The sequence below is a fragment of the Zerene cesonia genome, chromosome 15 (genome assembly GCF_012273895.1).
Source record: "Zerene cesonia ecotype Mississippi chromosome 15, Zerene_cesonia_1.1, whole genome shotgun sequence".
NCBI classification, from domain to species: Eukaryota; Metazoa; Arthropoda; class Insecta; order Lepidoptera; family Pieridae; genus Zerene; species Zerene cesonia.
The window spans coordinates 3,843,941-3,868,770 of NC_052116.1; the positions used below are offsets into that span (position 1 = coordinate 3,843,941).

At 33.8% G+C, this 24,830-nt stretch overlaps 2 protein-coding genes across 2 annotated transcripts in view; both read right to left on the minus strand.

Moving 5' to 3' along the window:
* Window positions 1-561: 561 nt before the first annotated feature.
* Window positions 562-8,099, minus strand: LOC119832467 (tonoplast dicarboxylate transporter-like). Its single transcript, XM_038356134.1, has 16 exons — window positions 8,092-8,099; window positions 8,000-8,014; window positions 7,757-7,892; window positions 6,539-6,691; window positions 5,806-5,930; window positions 5,372-5,483; window positions 5,125-5,215; window positions 4,440-4,500; window positions 4,098-4,223; window positions 3,522-3,624; window positions 2,966-3,081; window positions 2,623-2,714; window positions 2,412-2,507; window positions 1,799-1,995; window positions 1,089-1,247; window positions 562-759 (listed from the first exon to the last, which is right to left on the minus strand). Exons 1-16 carry the CDS (start codon window positions 8,097-8,099, stop codon window positions 562-564), a joined length of 1,788 nt encoding a protein of 595 aa, XP_038212062.1.
* A 399-nt stretch (window positions 8,100-8,498) lies between these two features.
* LOC119832329 overlaps window positions 8,499-24,830 on the minus strand; it is a 46,282-nt gene continuing 29,950 nt past the window's right edge. The window contains exons 2-6 of the mRNA XM_038355994.1: window positions 15,156-15,279; window positions 12,546-12,784; window positions 10,098-10,190; window positions 9,628-9,768; window positions 8,499-9,483 (exon numbers count right to left, since the gene is read on the minus strand). Of these exons, the coding sequence (XP_038211922.1) occupies window positions 8,699-9,483; window positions 9,628-9,768; window positions 10,098-10,190; window positions 12,546-12,784; window positions 15,156-15,262 (1,365 nt within the window). The 5' untranslated portion in view covers window positions 15,263-15,279 and the 3' untranslated portion in view covers window positions 8,499-8,698. The remainder of the gene's footprint in view (window positions 9,484-9,627; window positions 9,769-10,097; window positions 10,191-12,545; window positions 12,785-15,155; window positions 15,280-24,830) is intronic.

Genomic DNA, 24,830 nt, shown 5'->3' on the forward strand with positions numbered 1-24,830 from the left:
CCAAATAAAATCAAAAAGAATAAATACAGCGCAGTATTGTGTGTCCCCACAATGTTTTTATTTTTCAAAATTCATCGCCAACGTATACTACAAGTTCTTATAAACTCAAGACTTACAAATAGAAATAATTTTACGATGCAAAAAAAAAAACGTTTACTCAATTGAAACATAAATAAATTAGCTATCAAATACCGAAGCGTCTGTGTTATAATATAAACTAACGGTCCGGCCCGGTTTCGCCCGTGGTACATATATATTATAGGCCTTCCTTAATAAATGGGCTATCTAACACTGAAAAAAATTTTTCAAATCGGACCAGTAGTTCCTGAGATTAGTGCGTTCAAACAAACACACTCTTCAACTTTATAATATTAGTATAGATAGTGCTTCTAGGAAAAGCTGTTTAATCTAAATGCCCAAAGGAGAAATATGCGAGCATGTTACAATTTCCATATATTAAGAATTCAGTATCAGTCAGGGATATAACAAACAATATTAAAATCTTCAAATCGGCCATCCGCCTCTAAAACAAGAATCAAAATAAATATCCGCTCCAAGTTTTCATCGCAAGCCTTCACCCCCCCCTTCTTCGCCGCCCTCTCCCCCTCCCTCCGCGGGCGGCGCCTCCGCAGCCGCGGCAGCTATAGTCACCGGCTCGAAGCCAGTCCCGTTGGGATCCCATATGACAGGCGCCCATACGCATAGCGCAATCCACAATATAATCACACAGATAATGAGGGAGCCTATCGAGTACTTAATCTGTAACAGATTTTTTGTATCTATAAATTCCAAATTCCAAATGCCGTATTACAGAAAAAAATGAAATGAATTAGTTACTAAATATGACTAGTTTTCTCTTAATGTCGATTGAAGGTTCTCAATTCATGATTTTATTCTTTAAAATTTTACGGATTGACCCATAAAAATTAATGCAATCCGTCTACACTAATAAAACGGATATGAATTTCTTATGTATAAAAAAAAATCTACTTTTTATGTATGAAATGATTTTACCCCTGTAGCACAGGCCTAGAGTTATGAAAGAAAATAGCCACCACATAAAAAACATTTTTTTTAATTAGCCTTACCATCTTCTTAATTGGCACTTTCCCTGTATAATGACAAAAATACGCAGGTGTATACAAAAACGGTATCATAAATCCAAACGACGACGCGTAGCCCACACCGATTGCTCCCAAATAGCTTTCTTTGGCCCATCGACTAGGCGTTTCTCCTTCCCTTACACCCTATTAAATTTATTATGATATTAATAATTTATAGAATAGGTACACTAGGTAATTTTTTTTCTAAAAGATTCGATAAAAATTTACTTTTAGACTGTTAACATACGTTTCCACCACACACACACACACACACACACACACTGTTGCACACTGCGATAATATTTTCCAAAGAAACGATCTATCTACTGATTCTCTAATAAATCAGTATAGCTTCGTTACATTTGAATAAATGAGTTATTCACATGTACTCGAGTTATTCTGTTATCTCCACAAAAGCTCAGATGATTGCTTCGTGCTAATGTTATGAATTGGTTAAAGCCAAACAGAATAGCTAATTCAATACAATAAAAAATAGATAAATCATTAGTGGGTACTGGGTATTCAAGTAAACGTAATTTGAAGTAAAAGTACTTAATTACAGTACATAAACTGTATAGCTTTGTAATTTAAGAATTGCTATCGATTATTTTGCGTTATTTTCATACATATCATTAATATCTATGTATCTAATAAACTAGTTCTTATATACAATTGTATAACTTGAAATTACTGACCATATTCAGAACTAATGGTAAAAAGATAATACAAGCAGCAACTCCACTCATTATATTTGATAAAACAGCGGATATTGCACTGATGTACAACATCTGAGTGTTCCAGGGTTGATTAGTTATAAAGGTCCCATAGTCGCTTATAACTTTGGCATTTAAGCCGCTCTGTATAACTGCTCGATTTAGAGCGATACCTGAACCTAGAGATAAGAGAAATTTTGTATTAATATCAAAATGTGTCTTAATGAAAATGACGACAAGAAGTATTAAGGTTGGTGTTAGTGTCACGCTGACTACACTCTGACCGTCGAGGCTGACTGCCGAGATGTCTGCAGCAACTCTTTGAAGCGTTTTAGGATAACGCGTCGATATCGGCGTGTGCGGTGCATAGAAGTACACAGAGGTTCATACGTTTCAACTGTCACCACTGAACATACTTATCTAAATAGGATATCGGTCAAATCGCCAAGTTTCTAGGAAGTCTTAGTGTAGCTAAATCAATAAACGCACACAAGGCATTCACAAATAACAATCATCATAGAAAGATAATATAATATAACGCTCTATGTGCGGAAAATGGTTGTTTGTTCGTGAGTACTAAAAGTGAAGTGGGTACCTAATAAAATTATGTATCCATAATTTGAATTCTTGTCCACAAAACGCCACCACATTATAGCAGAATCTGGCTTAAGTGAACCACATTCACTTTTTTCTGGAAATTGAATCAAAGTACACATTTTACTATAACGAAAAAATGAACATTGATATTTTAAGATAAACTAAACTGCGAAAAATTTGTATGAACTTAGACTCTTAAGGAAACTTACTATCGGCTGCCAGAATACGCGCCCAACCACAGGTCCTTGGTATTACATGTAGTGCTAGCACAAAAATGGCTGCCACTGTCCCATCTTTTATCCTGAAATTATGAAGAATTCACGGGGATAATTATAAATCAGTTAGGTACTTTAGTAAGAAAAAACTTTTTAACACGACTTTTCACATTATTTTCTTCTCTTGGTTTATTAATAATTACTAAAGCCAAAACAGTATCAGACATAAGTAAAAGAGATTTTCGAATATAGCTATATTTCGAAGTACGAAAGGCAAACTCTGAACAAACTCTAAGATACAATCTAAAATAATAAACGTTACTCGCGGTGAACGTACATAGGTATGTTATCGTAATTCGGAACTGTCTGAAACTTGGACCACGAGACTGAAGACCAGCGGCTCCAACGGAAGAATAATGCGGCTACATAAAGGATAGACCCCAAAACTGTCAACTGTAATCAATTATATCACAGACTCAATTAGAGTCTTCAATACAAAATTGCTTTTTGAATTGAATCGAAGTCGTAGTTAGTCTTGTACTAAAAAAAATACAACGAAATTTATTATTTATTTTTATAAATTTTGTTTTTGTGTTTCAATATTTCTAAATTATTTAACAAACAAGTCGAACCATAAAAACATCGTGGATTGATTAATTATTAGTATATTCTCTCTGCACATTTATTTACTGGTCTGCTTTGAAAACTTATTTCAGGTTTAGGTAGCCCATTCATTGAGGAAGGACTTGGGCAATATATGTTCCATGGCTGGCCAAGCCGGGGCGGAACACTAGTGAAATATAAAACATGTACTATACATAACATGGTATTTTAAAACGAGCTTACGTAACAGTATAATAAAATTCATAAAATAATAAAAATATTAAACACACCTTCTCGTGACGAGAAACGCGTTTGGGGATATTTGCCTTGCATTTCAATAACAAATTCCTCATCTCTGTCATGCTGCTTGCACTCATAGGTTTTCCAACTACCCTACAATATGAACATAAAATATTATAACATTTTATCGTTTACACACATGTCTATATGTTAAATTACGATTGTAAAATTTATTTAGGATTCCCATTTATCTTAGCAAAACTTGACGAGTTATCATCATCATCATCAGCCCTTATATTATGTTCCCACTGCTGGGACACAGGCCTCCTATGCGGGTTCAGGCCATAATCCACCACGCTGGTCAAGTGCGGGTTGGCAGATGTCACATTTCGTAGATGTTTCGTAGATGTCACATCCTCACGATGTTTTCCTTCACCGTTTTAATCAGTGGTGATGTTATCTACATGCGCAGATAAATTGGAAAATCAATTTATTTCCTGCACGCTCGCCCGGTCTCGAACCCCGACTTATCGATTTTGAAGTCCGAGGTTCTCACCACTGAGCCACCACTGCTTTTTTTGACGAGTTATAAGAAGACATAAAATCAGTCACGAGAGGTAACTCACCAGTTTATCAACAGCATGTGGTAACACATATTTAGAATAAACATCAAAAAGGCGATGGGAAACGCAAAGAATGACCATTGCATAAAGTTGAATATATCCGGGTATTCTACGTTTTTGTCACCTTGTCTGTAAAATAAAATCAATTAACATAAAACTATATACTAAAACGGCAAGGTAAAACACGTATGTGAATTATAACAATAACATATTATGAGTGTTTTTAGTTAGACATTAAATTCATTTAAAATCAGTATAAACGATAAATCTATGAATACTTATCTACTAATACAATAAGATTTTCTTTGTGTAAAATGTACTATGTGAATAATATAAACTACTTACGCAGCAAAAACCGCTCTCATAGCTAAAGTTGCATATGCCGAGTGCATAATGGCTGTGCTTCCTGTATCACACAATACTAATATTACAGCGCGAAAGCTGGATGGAAGTATGGATGTTTGTTACGCTATCACGCGAAAACAGATTATCCTATCTGTATGAAATGTGGTACAGAGATAGATCTGGATTAGCTCATAGCCTACTTTTTGTTTACATCTGCAGTCATACAAGAAAAAATGTTGTTGTCCTATCCTACTAATATTATAATCCTACTAGTCCTACTAATATTATAAATGCGAAAGTTTTTAAGGATGTGTGTGCGTGTTTGTTACTCTTTTACGCTGAAAACTGCTGAACCGATTGCAATGAAATTTGGTACATAGATAGCTGGACAACTAGAATAACATATAGGCAACTTTCTATGCCGATATTCCTACGGCATACGGACTTAAGCGGGCGAAACCGCGGCGCGCAGCTAGTGGAATATAGCGTTAACTGCTTAAGCAACCTTTGGACACATGGATGTTTATCAAATTGATCCATAGATATTCGTGTATGCAAGATGTTTAAAAATGACACCTGTTACCGTTATTTTTAATCTAGTGCAAGATTTAAAATTATAACATAACTAAGCGACAAATGAATTATGAAAGCGAAAATAACAGCACCACATAGGAACAAGTATTACCTATGGCAGACGCTGTTTGAACCGAGTTTAAAACAACGTGTCGCATTGTGTCATAATTCGGTTCTGTATCTCTGTATCTTGCCGTGGATGACTGAAAAAACAAATGAAATAAAAAATTTTAAAGGCATATTAGGCATATAACTTCAAACAGGATTTTTTAAGACTTAATGGTCAATTGTAAGTGAACAGTGTTAAGTAGTAGGTAAGTACGTGTTCAATAAATAAATAAGATTTAATTTCACCTTACCTGCAAACTCATATAGGCTGGTGTTAAGTACTGAACTATACTTGAGGTTACAATGAGTCGACTAGAAAACATCGAAAGGAAAAAAGCGGCAACACTAGATTTGAATACCAGCCTGAAACGATAAAAACAATTAGTTTATACACAGCTTCCACCTTCCCTTTTGTCTGTATTAGATAGTCATTTTTTAAATAACACGTATTTGTTGCAGCGCCACCTACCGGATTGTATACTAAACTAAAACAGTTCAGGGACCAAACGAAACATTCAATCTTTCATAAGCATTGAATTGTTTTAATTGCTTTATTGAATGACCATTATTTGGTATACACAAAGAAAGACAATACTAATCACATTAGATGAATTTATTGACAGATATTGAATTATGCGATACTAAAATTGTACGAGGTAATAGTGTATTCCTACAGGAAAATTACCTTTTGCCTGAAAACTGACAATTATCACCCGAACATAACAGCCATAGGATTATCCTTCGATCCACGTTAGACATATTCAGTAGCAGTAATACCATTCCGGATAAAATAAACAATGCTATATTTTCCTGAAATAAGATAAATGATTTTTTTTATCATAATATAATTTAATTAGAAGTAATGAATAGAGTGTATACTCCACCACAGTATTGTGGTAATGTATAAACCTATTTACATATCATAGTATTATAGAATAAACAATTTTGCCTTGCCGACAGAGATAGGTCAATAGATATAATACAAATCAATGGTGCTCAACAATTATAGGGTTTTAATAAGTGAAGTCCCGTGTCCCCTAGTGGGGTATGGGGCAGATGATGTACATCTGTTTCACTGATTGATTTTCTTTACGGACAAGTAGGCGATCAACCTTCTGTGTCCTGCCAGACCGAGACATTTTTTTTTGTGCGTCCCCACCGGGAATTGAACCCAGGATCTACGCAGGTTCTACGCTCACGCGTTAACCACTGTACCAAGGAGGCGTCGGGTTTTAATAAGGGAAAATTAAATATATGTATATAACTTAAGCTCATAGTCTTGAAACGGTTAACAATAATTCCTTCTAGTAAGTAATAACGAATAGGATTTTATTCTTAAGCTTTCACAGTTCACTACGTTTCTTGCCAATCGCCCGAAAAAATAATTTGATAAGAAAATTCTCGTTGACAACACTTACGTTGAAATAGGCCGAGCACACATCCGCAGTGGCCATCACACCGGCCATAGGTAAAAGGAATACCGGCACCAAACCCACCACTGGCACATTCACCGGTTGCCACAAGAAAAACCAAAACATCATGATCCACATGCATTTAACGGTTATGTCATGCTGTGAATAATAAGACCAACTGTAAATCAACTGAACCAACAATGGCATATTGAATTAAAACTAATCATTTTCTACAAAAATAAAATTCTACGTCCCGGAGGGGAAGGTAACACCCACTAAAGACTTAAAATATCAACAATGCTCTATCAAACATAACCAAGAATCTGGTTAATCCGTTGAAAACCCAAGAAGTTATCGAGCTTGCAAAACAAAAAAAATACAGTCAAATGAAGACCCTCCATTTTTTGTGAAAGTTAGTTAATTATAACAAAAGAGCACTCGAAAGAAATATAAAGCAAACTTTATGGTCATCATAGACATTGTATTTCCAAGTAATACAGTTCTAATAAATTGAAAAGCAAAAATTAAGGAAAAATAATTAGTAGGTAAAATAAAAAAGCAGTGGTGGCTCAGTGGTGAGAACCTCGGACTTCAAAATCGATAAGTCGGGGTTCGAGACCGGGGCGAGGGTGCAGGTAATAAATTGATTTTTCAATTTATCTGCGCATGTAGATAACATCACCATTGCTTAAAAACGGTGAAGGAAAACATCGTGAGGAAACCGAGAATCAAAAGTTCGACGACATATGACATCTGCCAACCCGCACTTGGCCAGCGTGGTGGATTATTGCCTGAACCCTCATAGGAGGCCCGTGTCCCAGTAGTGGGAACATATATGGGCTGATGATGATGAATCAGTAGGTAAAAATAATTAGTATGCAGGTACCTATTACTTTGTTACAGCCTTGTCACAATGCAATTTCTTCCTAAATAAAATTTATATCAAATAATTTCAAAATAATGAAGCTAGTATCAAAGTAGTAAATAAACTTTGAATTTTATATTCCCTTAACTTTACTATATAACAAACTTTTTATAGCCTGCTAGATTCTTTAATATATTTTTTAGACGGGACACGCTAAAAACTATATTAAAAAATCTACCTTTCTTTTATTTTAAGGTACACTAATACACAAGTAAAAGTCTGACAGCAAAATATGTTAGTTATGGAAAGCTCTATATTATGATAGTGATGAGCATTAATTGAAATCAGAAAATCTTTACCCGGTTTTTTTCAGGCTGCCACGACAAGAGTAATATCGGCACCAGAACTCCAATGACTCCTCTATGATGCTCCTTTAAAATATTCTTTATCCTCGGAAAAAAACCTTTCACTGGTGTTTTAGGATCCCTAGGACCACTGTAATGAAAATCAGAGTTATAATTATTTTACAACAAATTCAATATGGTATCCATGTTAAAAAGGTCAACTGGAGGTAACCACGATATATTCTGTGTATTACTTACAATATTGACGTCACTCTGAAAATAAAAATATATAATTATTAATTAGTTAAATTCTTATGTATAAATAATTGAATTAAAATAAAAGTACTTACATTCCCATTTTTACACAATCATTAAAACAATAAACTATAATGTAATAAGTAGAGTTTGTCAGAATGATGTGATTTCTGTTGTTGAAACAAATTGTACATGTCAAAATCAAATTTGGAACTTGAGTTATTTTCTAATTAAAAAAGGTTTATTACCTATTAAAGAGGTTCTATAATTTTGTGTGTATTTGGCAATATAGTACATTTTGGAAAACTGGAATATCAGGTTCAATTAATTACTATATTGTATCTATTTTCAGATTTTGTTGTACTGTTATTTCAATTATGATATTTATCGGGTAAATGCTAAGCAAATGATTAATTAAAATGTTTTATTATTATATATTTATTATACTTAAACAACCTCAAGTACATTTATGTACAATACATACTTTAATAAAAACGCTAAATACACAAATGGCAGTGTTTATGTAAGGAAAAGTAACATTTAAAACTTTTACAACGCAATTCACGTATAACGTTTATAAATTCGAGAGTCACTTCACGGTCATCATTTCTGCTATTATCAAAATTCATTAGAATTGGGATATTAACGTCACTGGTATCACTTATCGATATGCTTTTAAGGGAAGACACCCTTTCTTGGAAGTCAGACGGGTGTTGTTCTACGATACGGATCAGTTCCGACACCTCGGTCGTGTCGTGGGGGCTTTTCGTCATTAGCCAGCGCCCTGGCTCCAGCGCCGAATGTTACTAGTTCCTCTTCCCTTGACGGTGGGGGTTCAACTGCAGTTGAGTCTAGAAACCTCCCACTAGCTACGGACGCCTGAGACTGAAATATCGAAGCACTCCGCAAACCACTCAAGGTGTTCGCACTCTGGGGCACTTCTTTAAACTCCTCGAAGTAATTATCACACGCTGTTGGACGTGGAGCTGCTGGAAAACCATACAGAGTCGATGATGACAGATCTTTAAGCGATGCTGAGCTTAAATTGATTCTCCTGTTTTTATGTATAGAGCAATGTGGCATTTCATCTCCGTCAAAAACAAAGCGCCGGCGTTCACGAGGTGTAGCCGCAGATGAACCTGTTGGTGGATAGGTGTCTCTTTTCATCATACGTCTTTCCAACAGAGTCGAGTCACGTTCTCTGAATTCCGTAAATGCATATTCACGATCCCATGCGCGACAATCTGCTTTTGCCTTCTCTGTTATTTCAGTAATCCAGTCTTTTTGATACCATTGGAGAAATAGAAATATTGCGGAGGTCCCTGCCAGTTCAGCAGCTACGAATCCACCTATGTATAGTCCGAATGAGTACCCGTAACTATAGGACATCCGAGGGGTGTCGAAGAAGGTCATGTATCGTAGTTTGTGACCAAGTTGCGACTTAAATACCGATATGTACATGACTATTCCTGTAAGCATGATGAGACCTGAAACCGAGACAGAGAGAAATTATTTTCGTGTTATGCGTGCCTTCATGTTACTAAACATCGATTAAATTGTATTAAACACATAAACATTAAAAGCAGACATTAATTTGTTACGTTTAACTAAATGTAATTCATTTTACGCACCAGAAATAATGAAGAGAACGCCAGCAATAAATGTACACAATCTTCGTCCCTTTACGCAATGGCCGAGCACACAACACAGCGCGCCAACCGCTTGCGTAAACACAGCCAACAATAATGGAGCCGCTGAACGGGTTACTATATCTGGAAGTGTGAAGTAATTTCTTAAGCTATTGCAAATGAAAAGACCCTTTCCTCAAATAAAAAAGAAACCTAAAATAGTTTTTTTTTTTTTTAATAATTAAACTATATAAGATAATAGTATGATAAAATATAGAAATAGACAACGATTTACTTTTATTTGGCACCAAAAAACGATCAAAAAATAGAATGAAAACATAAAATGATATAAATAAGAAAAGAATATCAATTATAATGAACTGCGGTGTTAATAAAAATCTATTTGAAACCCCAATATTCAATACACGTTAAATTATTTTACTAGATACACAAATTATAAAATATATACATACAAGGTATCGCATTGGTAGAATCACTTGGGTCTGGAACGTACTGCGATAGAGGAAAGTATGGTATGTCTATACAGCGATATTCTGTACTGCCAGCTGAAAACAAAAATAAATATTTTTTATAGAATATATTACACAATTGAAAATGTTTCAAACATTAATTCAATATGAAGCTAATATACTTTTTCTAGTTTAATCAAATACAAAAGTAATTTTATGAGTTTTTAATTGATAACACAAAATTTAAAACTATATAATGAAATCACGTTTATTCTGTACAAAAAATCAATCATAAACATATCTATCCGCTATAGTCCACTATCCATGTAACTTTAGCCTTCGAATTGTTGGCCATCATTTTTTCGTTTTTTTTTTTTATGTCAACGCCTGATTTCTCAGCTATGCGTGATCCCCAAAAAACTGAGTATTTATATTTAAAGTAACAACTCTAGATGCCACAAAAACGTATAAAACGTAAAATTAATTGTATAATTTGGATCAATAATATGTACAACTAAAATATTTAAACGCATGTTTTTTGGTTATTATGTCTTCTGTAGCAGTCTGTCTGTGTGGAGTAATCGACAAATAAACATAAATACAAAGAAAACAAGTTTCATACTGGATTTATTTACAAATTATTTGATGTAGTGTTATGTAATTGAATAGCAGTAGAGGAAATGGTCTGTTGGCTGAGATTCGCTGTCATTGGACTTCAAACGCGTTGAAAGTGGGCCGAGTGTGGGCTCCAACACAATGCATTTGCGCAGGAAGCGACGAGCTATTGTGAATTGCCGCTGAAGGAAGGTTCCGCTACGACTGTATGCAAAACTATTTCGCAATATTGAATCATTTTTACATTTTTAAATAAAAATTGTGAATATTAGATTTACATTTTATATTTTAACCTCTTCTCCATGTTATTTGTAGACTCATTTATTAGACCCATTAGACCCAAATTAAGCCTGATTTCAAAACCCAACGTACATTATTTATAACAAGTTTTATTTTAGATAAGATCTTGAAATGGAACTGTTTTCAAATCAGGCTTAATTCAGGCAAAAAGGGGTTTGAAACAGGTATCGGTATTTTAGCATTTATAAAATTAATTTGCCATTTCTCTGAACAATTAACTAATTAATTAATTTGCGTCTAACAATCCGTTTACCGCAACTCATACGAAACAAATTTAACCGTATATTAATACCTAATTCACAATATTATTATTTACCTTTTCCTTCAATAGCTTTAAAAAGCCCTGTCGCGTACATAATAAATATTGCAGATACAAACCAGACGAGCATTGTATTCAAAACTCGCAAAATATATAATGTACGAAACATTTTATATTTTACGTACATAATTACGCTAATTAATTGTTCCCCAGCTATTTATAACAATAGGAGTAGGATTTTGTTTTTCGGCCTGACCTTTACTTTATTTGTACCTCTGGATTATTTTTATATAACCCTTTATTTTATTAAAACTGATTCTTCTACTATGTTACTAAATGGATGATCAAAATATACTATTAGTATACGAAATATTACGAACTAGCTATCATGCAATGAATTTTAATTAAGCACAATGATATTATGCAAGTCGTTAAACGGACCATGCTATGATTTGTAGAATAAACGTTGTATTAAGAGAAGCTACGTCTGCGACTGAAAATCACTAACTACTTATATCATTGCGTTTTATAATTAGTTAGTTTTATAAGCTTCTAGCTTTCCATGGCTTCGCTTGCGTGTGCGAGTTTTGTATGTAGTATATTTTATATTTCTTACGGTTTTACATCCCTATATCTCTAAAACTATAAATTTTAGTAACAATAGAATCCTCAATATTATTTTTAAAAAACTATCCAACGGCTTATTGACATAGAATGACAATCTGTTCGCGAATTTGTTTTTTATCAGCAACTAGACCATTTCAGTGCATAAAATATTCTTAAAATATTTAACTGTAAGTGCCTGTTGTGAGTATATGTTTTTGTCAATAGCTGTACACACAAGAAATAAAACTACAATATGTGCGATAACTTCTAGATACATGTCTCAAGCATCATTAGGGAAGCTTTCCAATTCTAACGACTGCGTTGTTCGAGCTAAAACACAATCGTACATTTTGTATGAGGACAGTTTAAATGGTTTTTACTTCTTCCGGTGTGTTTGAGGTTTTATTTAAAACGTTTGTCGTACTTTTAAGGACACATTTTATTAATTTCTAACCCAATATATTTTCACCACACGGCACAAGTATTAATTTTAGCTAAATATACCAAATGTTTGGTATGACATTATTCGATGTCTACTATTGCTTAACATTCCAATAACTTAATTTGTAATTGAATCAATTAGAATCATTCACACATCATCGATTCGTAATTAAAACACCATTAACAAAGCCATCCTAACAACACACTGATAAAAAGCGAGAAAAACTTACGGTCGGTATGACAGATGCGCCACAGTCCGGACACAGTGTGTTTTGCGACCAGCTCGTGTTTGCCAGTTCCATTGAACGAATTGCTCAGCATGTTCTCCTCTGTGTGCAGCCAGTTGTTCGTGGTGACAGCGACGAGGACGGCTACGACAGCTGTACCCGCAGAGAGGGGTGTGAGCAGCCAGAGACACGCTACGGACGAGTCTATTTGAGCTATAAGCGTTGGTGATGGTGGTGTGGGCCTGTAATGTATTACATTTTTAAGTTTATCTTAGTATTATGAAAATAAAAATTGAACCGACTTCAAAACCACTCAAAAGCGAAAAATTTATTGATATAATTACTAGCGATACCCTAGTCTATTGGAATCGAATCGGTGCCAATCAAGCTAATAAGATAGTAGAAAGGTGTATAGTAAGTCTCTACTTGTGAAACTATGTAGTAAGGGAGTAGTTATTAGACTTGGCTGGCACAAAACAAGCGATGACGGGGCATTCCCCTAGTAATTTAGTATTTTTGTTGTATTATCAAACGGAGTACGTGTCTATTATAGTATATCCGATTAGTTTAACTACCTGGAAATTCAATATATTGAAATAGCTCATTTTTTTTTTCTGTTGAACTGTTTTGAAATGATGTTGGTGTAGTATCAGAGGTAGTATGGGCTGAATTCATTTTAATTTTGAGACATTTATTCATAAATCACCATTTCATCTTCTTTCTAAAGCAAGTAACTCTTTGTTAATATAGCGAACTACCCCCGTAATGGAGAACTTTCTAAAAATAGCTGCAAAATTATTATTACAATTGTATGATTCTTCACATCTTACATTTCTAATACTGATCTTGTGTATAAGCATCCATAGATGACACTTCCTTTAATGTCATGTTTTGTATGTCATATTTCAGTATAAACAAACAGTACAATGGTTAGAAGGCAGGCGTTAGCACCACAACTTTCTGAATTTTAGCGTTATAGACTCATAAAAAACTTCGGTTTAGTAGTGAGCTGGCGGCTGACCCACAGGCTTTTGAAGATAATTACTTGATAAAACGAGAAATGTATTTGTCATGCTAAATGTATGCATGCTTCGTATGCTACATGAACTTAATGTAATTTAAATTATTTTTAAGACAAAAAGAAAGAAAAAACGTTTTTATGGACACATACGCATAACAAACATCACAATCCCTATAGAGTGTAGGCGCACGGTTTAAAAATATTGTACTTATTCAAATCACCGTCATATATATACTGTAAACTAAATAGCTCTTTCTTTATCTAAGAACGAACAATTATGAACTGGACTCCCTTAAAACATTTGATATTTGGATATAACATTTACCTACATTAATTATTATTTCCGTTTTTCTTTAATACTCCCACATAATAGTTAATTAAATTTCATATAAATTCGCAAAACCCGATGATCTGTTATTTCGCCAAACATTCGTGAGAACGTGACCGAAATAATTCTGAAATACAACAACTTCATTTTTTTTTTTTTTATGTCATAGCGGGCAACTGAGCTTTTGGTTCACCTGATGGTAAGCGATCACCACCGCCCACTATTTCACGCCGGTTTTCTGTGGGGGTGTGGTACTTCCCCGTTGCGAGCTGGCCCAATTCGTGCCGAAGCGTGCTCGACTACCACAATAGCACAATACCACAATATCATTAAAGCAATTTTAAATAACGTAGGTATAATGAAATTTAGGAACATCATTAGTATAAAATCAACTCAATTACCCGTTAACAATATTGCTTAACAGTATCTAGAACTCTAAACATAGGTAACATTTATACAAGCAAAGGGTAAACTCAACTAATTTTCCTGTTAAACACATCCAACTCACGTAATTAAAGGCGTGTTTATAGAGAAGTTCGCAAGTTATCTATTCAACCCTTTGCGGCCTAAAAATAACCTTCTAACGTAAATTATAATCTGTTAATGCTATATTAAAAAGCCGTAACTGTCAGTCAGCTTTCTTAAAGAAAATTAATGAAGATTCTGTCGGTGTATATTTTATATCGGCTTAATAGAAAATATTAACCTTTTCGTATAGAGTAAAATCGATAAAAATATAATAAATTATTATAATAAATACACAACAATTGCCAATCATCTAACCAGTGAATCAATGTGCTCCTGTTTACGTTCTGCAAGTTATTGACTCTTACTCAACGTTCATATTAAATGTTTGCATCCTTTACTTTGCAAAGAACAATTTAATTTTGGTATCTTTACGCATGCCTTTTGACTTTATATGACAAAAGTTGCTTCAGAGAGGACGACTGTCAAAATTTTTCTCTTTCTGTACCAAATAACATCAAAATTGGCCTCATGATATTACAGCCACTCTCTTTGGTTTAAAAACACAAGAGATAAAGAGAATTACTTTCTTTTAATATTAGCGGGGATGATAATTATTAGTGAATAAATAAAGCACAAATAAAAAATTAAACTATGTATTAATCTAGGCTATAACCTATCTCTGTACCAAATTTCATACAAATCCCAACATAGGTGTGTGAAAGAGTAACAAACATACATACTTACAAACTTTCGCGAATTAAATTCGTAAGATTCATAAATAAAATTGCAGTATCACCTGGGCGGGCGACGGCTAGCGATGGCGCCGCTGAGCGTCGGAGCGGGACGCGCGTGCGCACCACGCGGCAGCGATGCGTGCACGCACTGCGCGCCGCCGCCCCACATGCCTTCCCGCTTCTTCACTGGAAAATGGACACACAACCGATATATCACAATCTTCTCATTTATTGAGGAATCATATTATTATCGTAACACCTTAAACGGTAATACATTTTTAGATTGTATGTTGAATTTTCCTTTCAGTCTAGATAACTGAAAAAACATATTTATTAATACTATTCCCACTATATACCGTTTTTTCAGAAATCAATATAAACATATAGGAAATTAAACACATACAATATATATGTTACAATTCTTGTGTGTAATAAAGAGTAAAATTGTATGCTTAATATGCTTAGAGGGTAAACGGAATGTTTAGTGATACTCAGACCTTCGGTGCAATAGTTGGGTACAGGATAATGGTGTAACCCGGGTGTATACCACATAAATCCACCGAAATTTGATCATAAAATTTATGCCAATATGGTAACTTATTAAAATAGTACACTAGAGTGATAAGATTAGATTTAATTGTCCCAAAATGTTTAAATTTAAGACTCAATATTTTCAAACTCTTTTGAAGATATTTCATGTGTGCATATTTAAGCGTATTACTAGACTTCACAGTCTGTGCCGAAAGCAAATTGTATAATTCGTTATTGTACAAACGACGCTGTCTGTGTGCAAACTAGCTAGTTTGTTAAAAGCTGAGTATGTGAATAAAATTGAATGAATGAGCTCTTTTACTATTCAAGTCATTCGTTGTCATAAAGCGGGCCTTATCCGCTACGTTAGTGTGGTAAATATGTGTTATTATATTATAAGTATATTATGGTGTTTGTTTAATATTAGAGAATTTATAAACAAAACACTGTCTTGGCTTCACTTGAGTAAACTTTTTTAGTCAGTCCGCCGATCGCTGCCATTTTTGGATAGGTGTAATTTATATGTGTGATAACTTTTTGATTATTTATTTATTTTCAATTATTTGATCAATGTTTTAGAGTGAGTTAAATTTTTGTTTTTTGTTATTAAGAGTAACATTTCGGATTAGGAATTTATGTGTATTAAATGCTGAATATACAGTGAATAAAAAAGGCATGTTTGTTTTAGTTTGGCTTACGGATAACGATATTTTTAAGCCACGTTTTACCTTAAAGATATACAGAGAAATAGGTAAACCATGAAATTTGAGTTATATCTCTGTTTAAAAGAAACCCATACATGTGCCACTAGCACATCTATCCAGGAATACATCCAAAAACAGGTTGATATTTTTTTTATTTGGAGTCATCCAGAAGAATATTCAAGAATCAATAGTCAAATTTTAGAAAGCCTCATTACTCTTATAATGTTAATCTTAAACACTTACTAATGCATAAAATCTGTAACTCCAGTACATGACCGCCGAAATTCATCAAATTATAATAGAAATTTCAATATTCATTAACTTACCACGATTAAATTAACAGGACCAGCACAAGTAGTATAGTTTCACATATCGCTGTACTAAAACCTAATAGATCAATTAAATTAAGGGACCGGGAGCTATGTAATGTTATTACTGTACGACTGTCTGTTTGTCGACTTAACCCATCTTGTATTCTATTTAGTACCTAAGGGTTATATGAAAATTGAATTTGTGCTTATCAAGATATGTCGTTATGAATAATGGGGGTATAAGGAACTATCCTTAAATATACTTCCAATACATTTATTGCACTCATTGTTAGCTGAAAGAATAGAAAATTATAAATTGTAAAAAATATACAGTTAAAAGATAACGAAAAATGTTTTCGCAATAGCATATTTCGAAAAATTGTCTCAGTCTATAAAATCATAAAAAGGGTACGTAAGATGAAGTATTATATATATAATATAATGTATTTAACAAAAATTATAACGTCATTGTAACCACATAAAAGTATATAGATGGATACTGTGCAGTAACTACCAAATTTTACCAGTTACGTTTAAACCTCACAATAGAGATGGGGCATAATAGAGACTGAGCTTATTGGCATAATCCAAGCACGATACCAAACTCCAAGTAGGAGATAAAGGAAACAATTAATAACACGCTGTTATGAAGTTTTGTGATATTTGTAGATAATATAAAAAAATGAATTGACTCATTCAAATTGTTTATCTTTTAACAATCAAAAACACCACTGACGATCCTAATATAAGAACGCACAAGCCTATTCGAGCAAACTTTCTAAAGTGAATTCAGCACAAAAATAATATAAAATACATAAGGGATTACATAAAAGAATTCAAATAAAGTGAACATAGCGTAGAAAATTACACAAGTCCAATTCCATGTGGGCAAGACAAACGGCACATTGCGATCCCAAAGGATCTAGCGACCGAAACTCTGCGAATTTATGACCATCCTGTGATTTGATCTCTTGTTTAATGTATTGTGCACAATATGAATTACGATTTCGGAAACTAATTGCTTTCTGGACCTAACCACCCATATAGCCGGAATAAGGATACTGCTCAAATAGGAACATTGTAATATTAATTTATAAAAATAACATTTCATTATTAATTTTCGTTGGATTACTGCAACTATCAAAGAAATCCAAAAAATATTATTCAAGGCATTTTTTATCAAAAATGTATTATTTGAATTATTATGCTAGCAAATGTCATACATATACTCTTGACTGGGCCATATTCATTAAACTTTGTGTAATGTACCTTACCTACTTTTTAACTTCTTGACATGTATCGGGGGTTATATACCCGAAAATACAGAAAAACATGTATCCTTACCGTAACATAAAAAAACACTTAGTTTGGACACTTGTTAGCGTCAATTTAAACGTAAACTTTCTAGCGGCCGAAAATTTTGTGAAAATTGAATCGCAGCGTGTGACGACATTTCCTATTCCACTTTGAACCGTTTTATATCGAAGTTATGTTTTATGTATCTCAGAGAAAAACTCAAACTATCCTGAATATACAACTACACTAGAGAAAGTTTCTGATCGTCAGATAAACCATTTCAAAGGAATATTCTGAATTATTCAGTATCCAGCTTCAAAGTGCTCGTTTTGGCTGCATACGTTAGATAGTAAATGTACAGACATTTTGATTTTATTCAGTTTGCTCCGTCGGCAAGCTCGAGACATGGCCGTATTTATTGCAGTGAATGCATTACGATCGTTTGATGGCTTACAGCTCTGGCACTGACAAAAGTTGGTTAGCTGCGTGGTTTCTGTGTACGTTCCTCGTCAACCAAATGGAACTTTTGATGGAAGCTAAATAGATGGGGAGCTATTCAGGGTAATAGGTTAGTACTAGTTGACTTTCAGCTCCACTGTATGTACATTACGGCAGAGGAAAGTAGGCCAGGCGAGTAGATGATGCTCTCGGATAATACGCAACAAGCGTTAGTCTTTGGTACTTGTTTTAGTTACTACATTTTAAGTGCAGCTAATAATCCAACATCATTTTTTGTACGTACACTGTTGAATATTCAAATATCAGAATAGTCTGTCTGTGTTATCGGAGACAATGCGAACAACAAAAAGGCGACAAAGGGAATAAGTTCGGTATTTATTTGTGAAATTATATCTTGTAGTTGAAAGTATACCTATTATGTAATGTTAATACAATACATTTATAACAAATTTATCAATAAGTTAATAAGAAACTCAGACTGAACAGGCGGTTCAGAAGTGAATTTGACCCTTCAGTCTGCAGCATTGATATTCAGTATTCAACCCACAGTCTGATATGTGAGCCATAAATTCATTAACATCAAGTCTTTAAATTATTTGGACTCCACTGTGGACTTTGAACCTCATATACTATAATATTTTGCAAGAGAACGTGATGTAATTAAAGTTCACCTGACCGAGATGACTTTGATCAATTAATCAGTAGGTACACTTCAGTTTATAAAATTTATGAAAACATAAATTGTAGATAATTTATGTACTTAAGCTTATAATAGACAAATAGTTATACTACGTATATAGATATATAGAAATGTAGCTAAATTACTGTTGGTTTTAAAACATTTATAAGTATGTAATGAAGCTCGCGCTCTGGCCTCATTTAATAAAAATTCAACGTAAAACTTTACTCGCCTACAAAATACTTATTTCATTTAAAACACACTGGAAGCAATGATAATCATACACGTGAGAATGTAGTCGGCAGTCTGCAGGGGGTTTATCTAAATTAAACATGGGCGACACATTGTTAAGGTAACTGCTAGTATATTGTAAAATGCCTGCACACATATAAGTACGTTCATGTATTATGGATAATTAATTAATAGCGAACTGCCATAACCACTCCCCGTTTTCTCATACAATCACGTACCTTAGTTCTATGCACAAAGCCGTGGTGTGTCCGAGACTACATTTTTAATTTTTTAGCGTGTGATTACTTGTCACTCGCACAAAGAACCAATGCAAAAAACCGAGTTCACTATAAAAATGTTCAAAGCCAGTGGCGAGAAATACGTGTAAAGTCCTTCACGGGATTTTTAACAAAAAGACTTGGTTATTTTAATAAAGCAAGCGGCACGTTGCTGCTCTCCGTCAATTAATGAGCAGAAGAGCTTTATATTACGGTAAATTGCGCGGCCAGTGCTATGTAATTGAAGATAAAGAACCTTATTTATAACTATTTCTCTAGAATTATCGTCCGTTGTATTTTACTACGGAGTACGTTTTGAAAAACGCACTAAAACCAATGAAACGAGGAAATATTCGGCAGATGGCGACCGTATAGATAAAATAGATGAATTTGTAAATTTTTTAATAAGATCGATGGGATTTTTAAAAGCCTTTATCTATTCTAACTGCTCGAATTTAACACGCTATACCTGCACTTCTATAGCATTATGAAGAAACAGTCATAATATAAGCAATTTTCACATAGATATTGTGTCACGTGTGGTGTTCAATCATTAAAGATCGCAGACGCACAGGTCGCAAAAGATATTCTAATAATCGTGACGCATAACAATTAATAGTAACATATAGCATTACCTGTTTGCTTTAACAGTTTAACAATAAAACAACTTGCGTGTGTTCATTAATTATATTATTTTAACAATACATAAAAAACTCCAGCAATAGCAATGTAAACTATATTATATATATGTATATCGTCCGTGTGGACGCAAACATCGAATTATTTTAGATAAGTTCAACAAATAGGTGAATCAATTTGTCATGAATGCAATATGAGAAATATTTTTTCATGCATATTGTTATATAGAACCTTGAAACACAAATATATTAAAATACATCGCACCGCGCCCACTGAAAGCGTTTAGGCATCGGAACGTCAAACAATAAGGCGTATTTACCGGGGCGACGCTCTGTTGACTTTTTAATACAATTGTCCTTCTCCTGGGCTCGAGCCTGAAGGACTGTAAGTAGGTTAATGTGTGTTGCGCGGCTGCACACGGTCCTCACCCGACATTACTTGGCTAGATAACATTAGAGCTAATGGTACCTACCCTCTTTTCATTATGTTTTTTTCGAATTTAATATTAAGCCTCTTTATGAGCACATAGTTTATTAAATAACAAAACGATTGCTTAATGGCTTCTCATTATTTATAGAAGTAAACAATATACCTGTGACAATTTTTATCAATTTAGTATATTAGTACTTCACATACATTTTAATTTGAGTACTCTTCTTTTATTCCTTTCATTTATTTTTCATTTACGTGATTCTTCTTTTTAAAGTGAAACTTTTATTACATCGTCTAAAATTTTTTGATCTGTGTATCGCAAGTCGCGTGAGGTGACGCGGAATAGGGATAAAATGAAAGGCGCTCATCAGAGCAGCCGAGGCCAATGGAGGCGTCTTTACTTTCATCAGCTAACCATCAGTTAAATATCTATAATGTTAAAAAAGTTTGACTTTTACCGTGGTTTAAATATAGAGGTTGGATATGTAAATCTCGTTAATATAATCCACACTAATATATACTTGATTCACTCATTGGAGTACTGTTTAATTGTGTCCAAATTTAATAAATAAATCATCAAGCGCATGAACAGCCTGAAAGGTTCATGTAAAATCATATTAAAGCTGTATCGAAACTCAAAACACAAACTGAAATCAACGAATTAAATTCATTTCAGCGGTATTAAAGCAGTGCTATTAACATAATCATTCATTTGAAAGATAAACGAATAATGAAATACAATATATCTATTCGATACATTATAATATATGTGTTATACATCACAGCGTCGCATGAGAACCCAACCAAAATGTTAATATATCACTATGACACATCATTTGTCTATCCGGGTCATCAATAATGTGCAATTAATTACGACATAGGTTAGCGATAGGAGAGCAAATGGTTCTCAAGTATTTTATTAGACGATAAGACAGCATCCTAAATATGCTTAGTTGACAAAAAATGTTGTTTGACCAAAACTTGAATTTAATGGATCACTGAAAAGTTTCATTTATATATATATATTTTTAAAGGCTTTTCATGGTTTCTGGTGACTTTAAGAAAATTTTTGTAAGACTGAACATTTTATTAAATTTAAGCCTACGCCTTGCTTACAAATTTTCTTTTCAGATCTTTTGTTTTGCAAATCAAGCGAACCTTTACTGAGATGTTTTCAAAAGTAGCAGTATCAATGGTAAATTAATTTTATTAAAAAAATCATGAATTCAATTATTGAAACGCCAACGAGATTGCTGATAGGATAGATATGGCGATCACGAGAAGTGTGAAGTTGTAATACAAAGTTTGTATAGTAATGGTAGCGATAAACGGTTCCATTAAACATAATTACATAACGCGTCGCCCAAGATGACTCAAAGTCTCATCGGAGAGGCAACTTATAAAAGTTATAAAACTCATTTGGTCGACGTCGAACGTTATGCTTCCCCCGAGCAAAACGACTGCGATATTTCATAGCTTTATACAAAATTATAAAGTCAACTTTCCTACGAAACAAACTTTATTAGTTTGCTTTTCGAATTTATCTGATCTAAACATTAACATAATTTTTCTCCCATTTCATACTTGTGAAGCGTAAACTCGTTAATAACACGGGAGGTCCTTAATTAATTAACAATTTACTGTTATCTAAATACAAAATTTTAATTAAGCCCTGGTTAAGAAATGAAACGTGCTACCTTAGATAATAATTGCAATGCTTCAAGTGGAAATATTATTAAAAGATTCTCGATTCAACTTGGAAACTTAAAATATAAAATTAACTTTATTATAATAAATAGCTCGAAGGAGTACTCGGGTGAAACTAAATGAGCACTTACGAAAATTTTAAAGCACCTTTTAATTATAAAAGGTATGAAATAAAAATCAAATGGCGTGCTAAGTAGAACAGAGCGGTTGGACGCATTTAGCGAGTCAACGCAGCTGTCGCGGCGGGCGGTAGGCGCCTGCAATTTATTTAATGTTGCCCCGCCCCCTTTTTACGGCTTTTTTTATCCAGCGATGATAATACCTTCTCATCTTATTGAGTCGTTTGCTTCACTTCTCAGAGGTATCTTTTATTTAGCGGAAGCATTCTGATCCCCGGGATTTTATATCTATTGCAAAATTGTATTAAGCCACATACATTATAATTATATAAAAAACGTAAATAAATACAGTAGCATAGTTTATAACAACTATTATTTTTAGTAATATTTACTTTATAGATGGAGTGAATGGTATCTAGCATGATTCTATTCAAGTGTTAGTTTAAAGTGTAAGAAATAAATGCTATTCATAAAAACTATAACAGTTTTTTTTTTTCTCTTAATTATTCAAGGGACTTTGCCGCTTAGCAACCACGCCATCCTGTAAGTACTAACTACAATTTAAAATACACATATGCTTACAAAAACAGATTAAAACAATTATTTTTGTAAGCCAATATCGATAAGTCTGCCCAGCACCCGCACCTTTGCCGACGAGGGATAGGCGATAACAGACACTACGTGGTCAATGTTATTAATCACACTAAAAGCTTATAACTCTCCGTACAATATTCCAGTTACTCAGTCAGCATAATTTCAGAAATAGATCAAACTCTAAAACCGAAACGTATAACACAGTGTGCCCTTTGCTACCTACACGTGAACAAGAAAATCTACGTCTCTTGGTCAAATTTGTCATTTATTTTCTGCGAAGGCGAAACGCTGGTATAAAATATTTCTCGGCAGTCTATAAACTTACATTTTATGGACGCTGACGTGTTACATATCATACATTCGCAATTTTTTTTGACAGTCTCAGCTCATATTGACAAGCTGTAGGGCAGGGGGATAAGGGTTCACGTCGGAATTCGAAAAATAGATCAATCATATTAGTTCATACCGCAACCGCTGCCAGAGCTGATATCGGTCGAACAAATTCATACATTGTGCTTCTACAAGTTTTCAACTATTACCATTTACTCTGACGTGGACATGGAAATATATGGATAAATGGATGGAAACAGACAATTCTTTTATCCAACTGGCCGGACTTGAGTAATGTTTTTCGAGCTTATTATGCATGTATGTAACTACATATTTCTGGGACAAAAAATATTCTATGTCTTAAAACACATCTGTGTCAAATGACATCCAAATTGGTTAATTATTACGTTAGGAGTGAAGAAGAGACAGATAGAGTTAGTTTCGAATTCATAATATTAACAGGGATTCGTGAAGCGGTTCAAAGTTAGTCAGGTCAAGTATTTTTAAATATATCATTAAAAATGTTAAATAAGCAGGGATAATGATAAAAAAGTATATGTACTTAACCTAATTTTTATTATAAATAAAATACCATTTACTGACGGCCAGCCGCGATATGCGCCACCACGTTTTAAAACCTTCTCTGTTGTTTCGGAGGATCTTGGTTTATGGATCACTGGGTTTACTGGAATAAGTAAGAATACAAATTATATGACCTGATATATGATAATAAGCGATCACCACCGCCCATGAAAATTTTCAAATCCGTTGCCCACTTTTGGGATAAGGAAAGAATTGTCATCGGAAATCCAGGGATGGACTGGGAATGGTGGGAAAAAGGCAGGCAGGTTGGTGCTACTATTTTACTAGTATACAAGTTAATCTTAATACTAAGGTGACTTCGCCTTGTCACCAAATAGGTATCATCTAATAATATTTCAATGACGAAAACCACATAACATCACTTAACATAATGAAATACCACAGTGCAAGCAAAACTGATTTGCCATAGAGGCTTTTTATGAAATGTTTTGATTGTGTAGGCCACAATACAAGATAATAACGTAAACGGACAGATTTCGGCGACGAAGCTTGCCACACAATACGTTTAATGGAAGCATTAATATCATACACTGAATGGGTTTCAATAGCCAAATAATGACGAGCTCATCATGTTGATACATGACGTGTTATTGAAACAAAATCTGATACGTATCGGATATCACAGTCAATTGGATTATATTATGTTTATAGTTTATAAACGATTAACAGATGATGTATTTGAAATTACTGTAAAAGCAAAATTAACAAAACACAATTGAGAATAATTTTTGTAAGTCTATATAAAGTGTAAAAACTGCCTTTCAACACTTCGGGTGTCGCCGAGGGGTTAAATCAAACCAATACTCAAGTAGCTCAGATTATAT

What these genes read in the sequence shown, in the direction of transcription:
- LOC119832467 (XM_038356134.1), bottom strand. An exon ending in CAGCCTATATGAGTTTGCAG is followed by an intron (nt 5,216 to 5,371) that starts GTAAGGTGAAAT and finishes TTGTTTTTTCAG; the next exon opens with TCATCCACGGCAAGATACAG. An exon ending in GCGTTTCTCGTCACGAGAAG is followed by an intron (nt 3,082 to 3,521) that starts GTGTGTTTAATA and finishes AATTGATTACAG; the next exon opens with TTGACAGTTTTGGGGTCTAT.